Consider the following 12,991-nt stretch of genomic DNA (forward strand, 5'->3'; position numbering starts at 1 on the left):
AGAAATGAGCGAATGAACTTTTCCATATTTGGGTGTAGGTAATGATCCGTCTACGTTGAGCGCGCATACGACGTGTAGTGGTGCCGTGCTGCGTCTTCCTCTGATGCGCGAGTGACGATTCGCGCTTCACGCGGCCACTTGGATTTGACGGACGTAGTGGCGAAGCTCCGATCTCCGATCGTGGTGTCAGGATACGGCTCTTTCCTACATCCATCAATGATTAAAAACATCACAAATATGCCACAATGAATTTATTATTCGCCACATGAATCTTGAAGCTCACCTTTGATTTCGGAAATTAGTTTCTCCCGATTTGTTGGCAAACCTTTAAATAATTTAATTTAACTACACAAGAAACAAAAAAACAGGAAAAAAGAACAAAAAAAAACTTTAGCACACTGACTAGCACGTGTAGCCTTTCACCAACGGTACCTTTTTACCGTCCACTCGCGATGCAAAAAAAAAACTGGTCGCCCGCCCTCTTCCACGGTCGAAGACGGAATGGAGGAGCATGTCTCAAGATCCTCAGATTAGCGACACATTCACTGAAACCGGAATTACGTAATAGTTAACGATGTTAATTATTCCGTATTCACACCGAAATTCCCCTGCGCTTCCATTGGTCGCGCATTCAAGCATTCGCGGGCGATGCCCTTTATCCTCCCGAGCACAGTTCAAGTCGAAGCGCTCGCCGGGTTTTGAAATTTAAAGAACAAGAAAACCCCGCCGAAAGACTGCTGTTTGGGGGAAATATCCAAAACGAAAATAAAATGAAAAAAAGGAAAGCATGAGTCTTTCTGGTGTACTGGTATGATGGTGTCTTGGCTAAAACACAGCCGCCGAATCACATCCAGCACCCATTATGGCAAGTTGCTCAAATCTAAAAAGAGGAGCGGCACTTGCGTTGCCAAACATCCAATACATGGAGAGAAGAGACAATCCCAGAGCCACACAGATGAGATTGTGTTGGATCTGAATTTCAAAGCTATGAGCTACCAGCTACGAGGATCGCTGTAGTCTCATAAGATTGGATTCATTGGGCTCTCGAAGGAATGTTGCCAAAGCGCTTTTTGTATCTGATATTTTATCAAATATCGATTGCCCCGAATTGCTATACTTAATTAATTTTAACATTAGTCGTCGCAATTTGCGTACCCGTAACTACTTGTACCTTCCACCATCTCGAACAAATTACGGCTACAATGAACCAGTAACCAGTATGTGTCGTGTGTTCAATCTTTGTAGTTCGTCTTTTGATTATCACCTTTCCTGTTCGTCCCTCTGTTGTTCTTAAGTAGTTATAAGGTTATAGGTTTAATATTTGGTTATATAGTTTTATTATTAGTTTTTATTTTATAATTAGTTCTCGGTCATTAGGGCAAACATGTTAAGCCTGTTGATGTTTGTAAAATAACATAAAATAAATAATGAAACGAGGGGCTTCCAAATGCTGAAATCGAAACCGTGCTACAATATTTCTATGGTGGTTAGACACTCCTCCAGCTCTCTAATGGTGCTCATACACTGTTTGACCGAAGCCAAATATTTGACTCTTTTTGACAGATAAAATTTGGTCGACGTGTACTGATCAAATATATGCTACACAAAACACAACAAGCAAATATTCAATTTTTGGATGCCTCGAATACTTTTTTAGTCTGTTCTTCGAACCTGTCGGTACATGGTTAGGTTACCTTGAATATTTCAGTCGATTTTATCCATGTTCGGTGTTTGACATTGTTTAACACTGTTGAATATTTAAGAGTGGCAAACAAAATAGTGTTTGTACAAATATCAAATCAAACTTTATCTGTCAAAATATATCAAATATTTGACCTCCGGGCAAACAGTGTACGGCCACCTTAAGTGTGGGCTGTCATACAAACGAAACACAAATTTCTGCATAACTCGAAAAGTAATCAAGCAAATGGAGCCGAATTTGGAATGTGAAGGTTTACGGAGCACGAGAAACGCTTCGGTGGTGAGTACACTCCTCCCCCCTCTCTAAGGGGGGCTGCTATACAAACGAAACACAAACTTCTGCATAACTCGAGACCTAATCAAGCACAATTTAAAATGTGAGGGTTTTTGGGTATGAGAAATGTTTCTATAATGGTATGACACCCCTCCCTCCTCTGGAACGGACCAACAAAAAAATACATATACACATATTTCAACCAAAAATATTCCAGCCAAACACGACAATTGAAAATTTTCGGAAAACTCTGAAAGAAAAAGGGAAAATTCGGAAAATTTAATTCCCATATGTTCTACAATTACATAGTGACAAGTGCTGTTGGTCCATTTGACGTTTGCGCTAGTGAAATTGATCTTTGTTCGAAACTGGAAATGGATTTGATGGTATGAAACGCACTCCTATATCTTCTTCTATCTATACCAAAAAAAGGATAGCCGGATGTGTTGATAAGAGCAGAACTCAAGGAAGGAATTGTCCGATTTAGGGCTGTCTTTATTCTATCAAATTTTCTGTATAACACATTTATCCCATGTAACGGAGAAACATGTTATTTGCAAGTGGTTGAAAAATCTTGAACGAGAATTGTTATAATGATGAGTTTTGTTAGAAATACTAGGAATTTTATAGTAAAGGTAAGTTCAACGGGGTCGAATAGAAGATCAATCCATGAAAAGTTCTGCGTATAGACCCATAAACTTGCTCATAGTAAGAAAACGTGAATGTTTGGAGGTATTGATAACAAAAAACAAATTTTGGGCGGGACGAAGTTTGCCGGGTCAGCTAGTATAGTATAAAACCATGAATATCATGGTTTTTTTTTCAATATAATATACTTGTCATGGTCATGGGTGTCATCCCCCTAAGGGTTCCTTCCAAAGAAGTATTCATGCATCGGATGTTGTTTTCCACTCTTTGGTTTGTTATGTTCACTCGCAGTCCCGAATGAGGATGGTCGGAGAGTGAAAACTGATTCATTGTGCAATCTCACGATTGCTTGCTGCATTCTCTTCGCCATGATTATTCCAATCAGATACAAGAGTGATTTAAAATAAGGTATGGAGAAATGAGCGAATAAACTTTTCCATATTTGATTCACGTCACTCACCGCGCAGGATTAGCTGGATGAAACGTTTTTCTTTCAATTACCCAAACGGTTTCGCCAAAAAAAGCAGCTAAGCCAGAGCAGGTGGCAATACATAGGTCAAAACCACTTGAATACGTAATCAAACAAGGGAATTTCTGTTATTTTTTTTTTTTTTTGACGTAGGACTACGTCTTTCATTTCTATACCGGGGTGTAAAATCAAAGTTTCGAAAACGAAAGCGTTACGCCGGAGACCGAGATTTTGAGCATTAATAGCTCCTAAACAACTGAACGAAATGGTATGATGAACACTTCATTCGAAAGATAAAATGTCTACGCGTTATATACATGTTACTTTTTGATCCAAAAACTTGTTTCAATAGTCTTAAAATTGATTTCAAAACAGGCTATTGAATACACCAATCGGTATATAAGCGAGCGCCACTCGGAAATCCACTCAGTTCTAATTGAACAGCGATTGGAGCATGTTGTCGCTGTTGTGGTGAAGCTCTTCGTTTATCATGAAAGCGCGAATGAACGGTGTCACCAAGAGCCTGTTTGTGCACCTTAGGCCAGAAGGGAATCCATCAGGAGGAGAGTGACGCCGCAAATGGTTCCCCGGGAAGAGATCGGAGCAGCCGCCACACACACATACACGCGCGGAACTCTTCGTTTGGATGCCATTCAGCAAAATAATCTGCCAGTTCCCCTGGGTACTGAAAAATACATTCATGCGAAAGAGTTAATTTTAATGTTTTTTATCCATGTAACACTGCGACCAAATATTTTTCAATTAAGTGCCATTAACAGGTGGTTATCGAGTGACATTAACCTCTGGTGGGCTTCGAGTATCGAGGAAAATCGGGAAAAATCTAATCGTTGCTGAAAAATAATCTGCCAGTTCCCCTGGGAATTGAAAAATACATTGATGCGAAAGAGTTTATTCTAATGTTTTCTATCCATATGACACTGCAACCAAATACATTTGGTTTTGTGATTTTTCAATCAATGGCAATTAACAGGAAAGCTTCTGAAATTATTCTTCCCCATCAGTAGAAAATTTTCGTATCCAATATTGTATGCGCGCTCAACGGAAAATGTTTCGCATCGCGGAAATTATATAATTTTCAATTGATTATTGCTCAGTCGCCGAAAGTTTCAAACTCAGAGAGTTCATTCCCCTCTAGTTTGCCTTCCAAATTGCCATCGTAAACGACACCTCTCGATTCAATCAAGGACAAAAAGCATACTTAAGCGACATTCTGGTGGTGAAACGCATTCATTTTTCGTGAGGACATCGACAAGACAACATCGTTACTGAACGAGTTGAACGAGCTGGACGAGCTGGACGAGCTGGATGGTGAGGGATCAAGAGATTCATTACCTGGCCACACACACATACACACACATATATACGTACGGAACTTTCTTCGTTTAAATGCCATCCAGCATCGAGAAGATTCCGGAAGAATATTATCGTTGCTGAAAAATAATCTGCCAGTTCCCATGGGAATTGCAAAATACATTCATGCGAAAGAGTTTATTTAAATGTTTTCTAACCATATAACACTGCGACTAAATACATTTGGTTTTGTGATTTTTCAATCAAGTGCAATTAACAGGTGGTTATCAAGTTAACATTAACCACTGGTGGTGGACTTCGAGAAGAATCCAGAAAGATGTCATCGTTACTGCAAAACAATCTGCCAGTTCCCCTTGGGATTGAAAATTACATTCAAGCGGAAGAGTTTATTTTAATGTTTTTTTTTGTTTTTCTGCGACCAAATACATTTGGTTCTGTTATTTTTCAATCAAGTGCAATTAGCAGGAAAGCTTCTGAAGATTATTCTTCCCCATCAGTAGGATATTTTCATATCCAATATTGGATGCATAAAACCTTGTACCTCCAACGTAACGCTCTCGTTTTCGAAGTCCCCCAACTATTCATTTATTCTTTCATTTAGAATGGATTCAGATTCAACTTCAAACAAATGATCACTAAATCAACGATAGTCCTACGTCACCATTGCGGTTATACCATAGATATAACCCACTTTCTGTTTTTTTATCTGTATTATAGTGACTTTCAACTCATTTGGCTGGTTCGTCACTTCTACTTCCATTTTTGGAAGAATGTCGGGAGTGAGAATTGAACTCGTGACCTTGAGCGTGAGAGGCATGGATGTTACCACTACGCCAGATCGCCTCCACAATTTCTGTTATTCATCCTCAAGAGTAATCAAGTTGAATAGCAATAAACAAATACTGATATTTGGTAGGCTTCTAATGCTTTATTCTACTAATAATTTCAACTAGACATAATTATGATTTTTCCATTCTGCCAAACCCTGGGAAGTAATGCTTGTATAGCGCCACGTGGTCACTTTGCTCCGTTTTCTTCGTTTTGAACATTCCCTGGTCAACCAGATATTTGGGCTTGTGCACCTCGGGATGCTGCTTCAAATATTCCACCAGATTTTTAACCGATCGCAAATGACAAATCCCCTTGAACACCTTCTCGAATGTTTTCATCTCCTCCGGAAAGTTGGGAACAATGTCATCGATATCGTCGAACCGTTTGAATCTGCGCATGTGCATCGGTAGCGTGCGGCCGAAAGCGACGTGACGCTCGCGAACTTTTGCCTGCCGACGGTCGCTTGCCATCACCTGAGCGATTCTACGCTGCAGTGCCATCTGTGAACATAATGGGTTGACTATGAAAAGCTTCGGAAATAAATAAGGAGTAGCGGGAAATTTACAAACCGATAAAAGCTACTCACATAATGAACGTTCCAGTCTTTGGCCACCTCTACCGGAATCGCTCGGATCTCCCGCGGTTCAACATGCAGTGCTTTCGCAGAATCACCCTCGACGCCGATGGAAAACAGCTGCTTGATTATATCCTTTGAGATGTTAGATTTTTCCGCCCCCAGAGTGTTCAACCACTCGGCGAAATCTTGAGCACCGAGATCAATTAGTTCTTCAACTTGCTCGAACAAGGGTTTCTCGAGCAGTTTCTTATCCGATTTGTACATCTTCGTCTGCCACTTAATTCTTTCCTTTCGTGTTTTGCGCAGAAAGTTATCCATCCAATTCACCTCCTTCAGTCGCAACTCTCGCGGTTTTGTTTTCGGGTCGATTTTCAGTTCAAATTTAGACAAACGGTCCTCATCGTCAGTTTCTTCGCCAGTTTCCGGACTGAGACTGTCCGAATCTTTGCCCTCGACGCTGTAATGGCGGTAGGCTTCTTTTAGACGACGTTTAATTATCTCTTCAAACTCCCGATCGTCGTAAGGATTGAGATGAACGATTTTGGATGTTTTCTCGTGAAATCGGCGCGGTAGAATATGAGTCAGGTCCGGATCGATTGGTTTGTGTTGTATTTTCTACAAAACAAATGAAGGCTATTAGGATTTAAGAATTGCTCTTTCAATGGGAAACCACTCACCGTTTTCAAACCATCCTCAAATTGCTGAATGAACTTCGCCATGTCTTCTTTTACTGCTGGATCGGTTGATTCGTATTTTGATCGCCTTACTTTATATTTGTCATCCATTTTTCAGTTTTTAAATGATTTTCACCATTCACCAGTTTCTGAACACCGTTGGAAAAATCAGTGGATGTTTGATGGAATTCGGGAAAATATTGACATTTGTTGTATTCAAAGCAACACTCGTTTCCGAGCGGTTGCCATTGGAAGCACGTGTGCCATGCGCGCTGAATGTGTGTGTCAGTTTTGGTGTGAACAACCTGTTGTCTATCAACGGATGTTTGGAGATTTGATTTATTTTTAAACGGTTTTATTTAGCTTGCCCAGTAATCTATTTGTATGTTTGTAACATGTTTGTTTGTAGCTGTCTGTATGTGGGTCACATTAATATAAATTTGACCCCCTTCCTGTTGACCGATTGATCTGAAATTTGGGACACACCTTTATCTCTGTAGTCATTATAAAACTGCGTATTTCATGATCTTGAAAATCCATGATGACGGCCGCTACAAAATGGCGAATCACATATTTTCTCAAAACCTTATCAATATGGGTTTTCCAAATAAAAGGGCTTGATTGGTAGAATACGGTTATTTAAGAAAAATGCAAATTCGAGATGGCTGCCACTAAAAAATGGCAGCAATCTTGGATTTACATTTATCATAAATAACCGTATTCTACTAGTCAAGCCCTTTCATTTGATACCCATATTAGTGAAGTTTCGAGAAAATATGTAGTTTGCCATTTTGTAGTGGCAGCCATCTTGAATTTGAATTTGTCTTAAATAACCGTATTCTACTAATTTTATATTATTTTAGTCTTATCAATGCCCTAAACTAATGAAAGAGAGATGTGATAACTGCTAACTGCTAACTGCTACTTGTCTAATTGCCTATTTTCTAGCTTTTAGTACATTATTATGTTTAATCACAATAGAACCGTTTAACTTAAAAAGTTTTGACGTAGAACTACGTCTTTCATTTATATACTGGGGTGTATGTTCAATGTTTCGAAAATGAAAGCGTTACGCCGGAGAACGAGATTTTGAGCGTTAATAGCTCCAAAACAACTGAACGAAATGGTATGATGTACACTTCATTCGAATGATAAAATGTCTACACGTTTTATGCGTGTTACTTTTCGATCCAAAAACTTGTTTCAATAGCCTTAAAATTGCTTTCAAAACAGGCTATTGAAATCACACCAATCGGTATAAAAGCGAGTGTCGCTCGGAAATCCCCTTAGTTATGATTGTGCAACGATTGAGGTACTATCGCTGGAATGAATGGATGTTTCCCTAACACAGACTTTAAAAACTGGCATTGCAAATTAGATGCAATCAAACGAGTAATTTTGTACTCGCTTGCATTTTTGCAAACCGGAATGTGTTTTCCCAACACAGATTCCGAAACCAATAAGTTGGCAGTACTTTTATACTCCCATGCATTTTCACATCTTGAAACTCGTTTTGCTAACACGGTCTACAAAAGCGGGTACAACTTCTACGCATGCCGTTTGATGATTAGCAAAAATGTTGATAACTATTTGCTGCGATAACCACTACCATAATGCATGAACTGACCTAAATTGGAATTTGTTTGCTATTGAATTCGTAAATTGTTTCATTATTTCACTAGTTTAATCAATAATTTAATCAATACATACAAAAGATAGCTCTGCGCCGCAACGATATCGTACCCAATGAGGAACATCCGAGGTGCGATTATTGCTAATTGAAAAAAACACAAATGATTACTAAGCCAACGGCAGTCCTACGTCAAGCTTGCGGTTATATCACAGGTATAACCCATCCATAGTTTTTTTTAACTTATTTTATTTAATTTGTTCTTTATACACATATATTTCGCTTTTGAATATAAAAGAAAAAAACAATTTTTGATTCATCCTTAAAGTCAGAAAACACTTTTCTCTCATAGAAAGTTACATCCATTCAGGAAGAAATAAAAAATCCATTTAATTCTGTTTTTTCAAAAATTTTGTCGACTAACACAATTTTTTGCCAACTAGTTCGATAGCAAATCCGCCAATGATCGCATCGCAAATCGAAAGTCAGTTCGGAAAACTTTTTTTTGCAATCGATGCAAAAATATCCTTGTAAAGAAATTAGGGGGCGTTACGGTACATGAAATCGGGGTTTAAAAAAAAAGTTTGATGCCAAATGTCTTCAAATGTATGGATTAGGGTGCCACAGAAAATGGCGAATGGAGAATGGCGAATTTTTTATATGGGACTTCCTGTGAAATGTTGATTTGCACGATAAAGTACCCTATGTAATATATCAGCTCAGTCGGACTTCAATTATTAGTGTCGCAAACGTCAAAATTTAGATTTTTTTGATAACCAAAAAATTATACAAATCGGGGTTTACAAAAAAAAAATAATGCCAAATATCCATACATCTTAAAAAAAAAAATTACGTGGAACTACGTCTTTCATTAAGGGTGCCAAATCAGGACACAGGTCACGTTTTTATGAAATAAAGTTAACGTTAATAACTATTTTTGCCGCGAACGGATTTTGGCGATTTATATACCAAACGAATCGGACATTCCCTAAGATTTGTTTGATATGCTATTCATTACAATCCCATAGTCTGTATATGGTTTAAATTGATAAAATTTGGAAGCATTCCCATTTACTCATACATTTGTTCTGTCCATTTGCGTGCTTCCACGAACAGAGCTGTCAATAAAGAGCAACTTACCGGCGAGCAACGAAGGGGAAATCGTAAGATGTAAAGTGAAGAAAGGAAAAGAAGAAGAATGAAGGGGAATATTTGCCTAGAGTATAAACAGTGGATCTTGCTGAGGCAAACTTTCATTCTTCGTGAGGAAATCGACTGAACAACATCGTTGCTGGACGAGCTGGACGACGAGGGATCGCATGCATTTCTCAAGGTAATGGGGGTGGAGGAATAAAGGGTGTGTCACATCAAATTGCATCACGGAAAAAACGCTGTAGAAATTTAATTTTTAGGAATTATACCTTCAGCTTTCGCTTATAATCAAATAAGAGTGTATAGATCTCGTTGGCCATGCTTCACTGTCAATTTTTCGTAAATTTGGAAAAATGTCGTCGAACGATAAAGAGCGTCGTGAATTAATCCTGTACACTCATTTAGAGAATCCGGAGTTGTCACATCGGGACATCGGTAAGATGCTGGGAATCGTCCAATCCACGGTCAGCAGAGTACTAAAACGATACTTCGAGAACCTAACCATCGACCGGAAGGTGAAGAACGGCAAAATGCTCCGTCAGTGAAAAAGATCACAAGCCCGTAGTTAAGCAGTTTAGACGTGATCCGAAAAGTTCGGTCCGGGATGTCGCCAATAAGCTGAATTTGTCAAGTTCATTCGTCCAGCGGACCAAGCAGCGGGAGGGCCTGCGTACATACAAGGTTCAGAAGGCTCCTAACCGCGACGAAAGGCAAAACATGGTGGGGAAGACGCGAGCCCGGAAGCTGTACACCGAAATGCTGATGAAGCCGCATTGCCTGGTAATGGACGACGAAAGCTACGTCAAAGCGGACTTCCGTCAACTGCCGGGCCTGTTGTTCTTCTCCGCAGAGGACAAACTCAGTGTTCCGGAGGAGATTCGCAAGCAGAAACTATCCAAGTTTGCCAAAAAGTACATGGTGTGGCAAGCGATCTGCTCTTGCGGAAAGCGGAGCGCCCCCTTCGTGATGACCGGCACGGTAAACGGGCAGGTTTACCTTATGGAGTGCCTACAGAAGCGCTTACTACCACTATTGAAGCAGCACGAGGGCCCGACCATCTTCTGGCCGGATCTCGCTTCGTGCCATTATTCAAAGGACGTGTTGGAGTGGTACGAAGCCAACGGAGCCACCTTCGTGCCAAAGGAAATGAACCCGCCCAACGCGCCGGAGCTTCGCCCAATAGAGAAATATTGGGCGATTATGAAGCAGGCCCTCCGGAAGAACCCAGAAGTTGTCAAATCGGAGGCGGACTTCAAGAGAAAACGGATTTCTGTTAAAAAAAAACTACAACCTGACGTTGTACAGAACCTTATGGACGGGGTAAAGAGGAAGGTGCGAGCATACGGGCTTGGGCTCGAAGTATGAATAAAAAGAAAATGCCAAAAGTTGTTTAATAGTTTTTATTTTACTGTCTAAAATTTTCAAAAGGATCGGTCTACTGAGCGAATTTCTACAGCGTTTTTTCCGTGATGCAATTTGATGTGACACACCCTTTAATATGATGGATAAAGTAAAGTTTTCCAATGGCCTTTTTGAAGGTTAGAGGCGAATGAACTGAAGAGGTTTATAGTCTCGAGTAAGGAAGGAAGGCAAACTTTCAGCATCGTTCTGTACTCAAAGCAATGACAATCGCTTGTTCTTCCTTGTTTTGCGTCATCGCATGTCTTCGTTTCGGATTGAGCTGTGAACGCGACCAAATTACTCACTCGTTGATGTGGCATTGCAATCATTGCATCAAACTGACGCCATTGCATAGAAGTTCTGAGCTACACTATTGTGTGGGTAACCATCAAGCTAGACTATCGTCAGCTCACCAAGAAAATAAATGCTCTGTAATTCTGTCAGTGATTTGGTTTCACATAACGGTAGGAAAACTCCCTCCACAAAGGACGACAGCTAAGCTAATCAAGACTGGCAATATTAACAGAATGAGCTTCTGTTGAGAACAGCGCAAAACGGAGATAACTGTGTGTTTATTTAGTTGCTTCAAGCCATCGTGTATGGATATTTGTGTGCGTACGTGCATGCTTCATAACCCGTACGTAAAAAATAGTGCATCTTCGCTACGCTGAAACCCCATTTGTATCTGCTCCCGTGTGCATTGGCCCTGTAACGATGCTACAATCACCTAATTTTTGATGCTATGATTGATGATTGTTTGGTGTTGCAAATTATGCAGTCGTAATGATAAATATAAACAAGGAGGGAAATATTTACGCTACGGTATTAGTAATGAATCTCTGCTGAGGCAAATATTCAGCCTTTTTCCAAGCAGTTAACATCGTTTGTTTTCTGGCATCAATGCATTGAACTGACGCTATGGTGAAGCAGGTGTTAAGGTTGTGCACCAAAAATGATTTGGACAGTACCAAGTTATTCAATAAGTTATATTAAGTTATTAATTTATTTGGGCTCGCGTGCCAGTCGCAAAACTGATTTCAACTAGGATTGCATTTGCGCTAATCTTGATCATAATGAAGCAGTGCTACTCTTTTCAAGGTTGTTGAGATTAACAGATAGAGTTTATTTCGTTTATTTAGTCACCAAGAAAGTAAATGTCGTTCTGGAATTTTGTATGTGATTTGGTTTCGCTTGCCAGTAGCAAAACTTTCTCCACTAAGGATGACAGCTGCGCTTATCTCGAGCAAAGTATTGTTCTGCGAGCACAACAATGAATCATCAAACAATTATCATTAAATGATTCTACAATAGAAAAAAAAATTCAGATCAACCAAACTGGTAGAATGGTTATTTCAAAATCTTCGTAGCTTTCTAAAATTATATCCGCAGTTATAAACAAGCGACTTGAATTAAATCACAGCGTAGTTCTACGTCAACAATGCGGTCGTGTCTTGAACACAACCTCCTATAGTTTTTTATTGTTTTTTTTTTGCATATATTTTTCGTTTTTTTTTTGTGGTAGTTTTTCGAGGGAACCAACATTTTTAAGAAAGTTCCGTTTGAAAATTTGAAGGTCACTTTTTCCTATACATCCATTGGCATTCTAAACCATAATACTCGTAGACATTTTATCTTTTGAAAGAAGTGATTATCATACCATTTCGTTCAACCGGCAAAGAGGTATTCACGCTCAAAATCTTGTTTCTCCAATGTAACGCTCTCCTTTCCGAAACCTTAACCTTACACCCCAGTATAAAAATGAAAGACGTGGTCCTATGTCAAAATTGGAGAGGGTCGGGTCAGCGGCCGACTGATTTGATGTGGAATTGCTCCATATGTTTTGCCGTGAGATCGTAGTAGGCACTTTTTTTTTTTTGACGTAGGACTACGTCTAACCGGAAGATATAGGGGGGTGAAATGGAAATCTAGGCACTGAACAAGTAGGAAAAAATGCAAGATTTGGAACGCTTATAATTCGAGCATTTCTCAATAGATCGCAAAGGTTTTTGCATCAATTGATAGGAAATATATCTACGCATCTATCATAACGAATAACATTTCATTTTTCTTGAGATAAATAATTGAATAATTGTGAAATACCAAGCATTGTCCAAATGCACTATGTGCCCATTTTTGATTGGTCCATTTTGTGCTCCTCAAATCGTACCGACCAAAACGGTCAACCAGAGCAGCAGCGAAATAGAATGAAGCACGATTGGAAAGGAAAAAGAAAAAAAATTAACGAAACATTGGTCGCAGTCACACACATGCGTAATACTCGAGCCATCCAGTCAGCTTAAAA

The 12,991-nt window shown here is 39.5% G+C and overlaps 1 protein-coding gene and 1 pseudogene across 1 annotated transcript; one reads left to right on the forward strand and one right to left on the reverse strand.

The window, feature by feature from the left end:
• Positions 1–5,383: 5,383 nt before the first annotated feature.
• LOC129761415 (uncharacterized) lies at positions 5,384–6,697 on the reverse strand. Its single transcript, XM_055759135.1, has 3 exons — positions 6,510–6,697; positions 5,842–6,447; positions 5,384–5,755 (listed from the first exon to the last, which is right to left on the reverse strand). The coding sequence occupies exons 1-3, from the start codon at positions 6,615–6,617 to the stop codon at positions 5,384–5,386; spliced, it is 1,086 nt and encodes a 361-aa protein (XP_055615110.1). The 5' UTR covers positions 6,618–6,697.
• Positions 6,698–8,223: 1,526 nt separating this feature from the next.
• LOC129763822 (U4 spliceosomal RNA) lies at positions 8,224–8,393 on the forward strand (annotated as a pseudogene).
• The last annotated feature ends 4,598 nt before the right edge of the window (positions 8,394–12,991 follow it).

Source organism: Toxorhynchites rutilus, chromosome 1 (genome assembly GCF_029784135.1).
Source record: "Toxorhynchites rutilus septentrionalis strain SRP chromosome 1, ASM2978413v1, whole genome shotgun sequence".
Classification (NCBI taxonomy): Eukaryota; Metazoa; Arthropoda; class Insecta; order Diptera; family Culicidae; genus Toxorhynchites; species Toxorhynchites rutilus.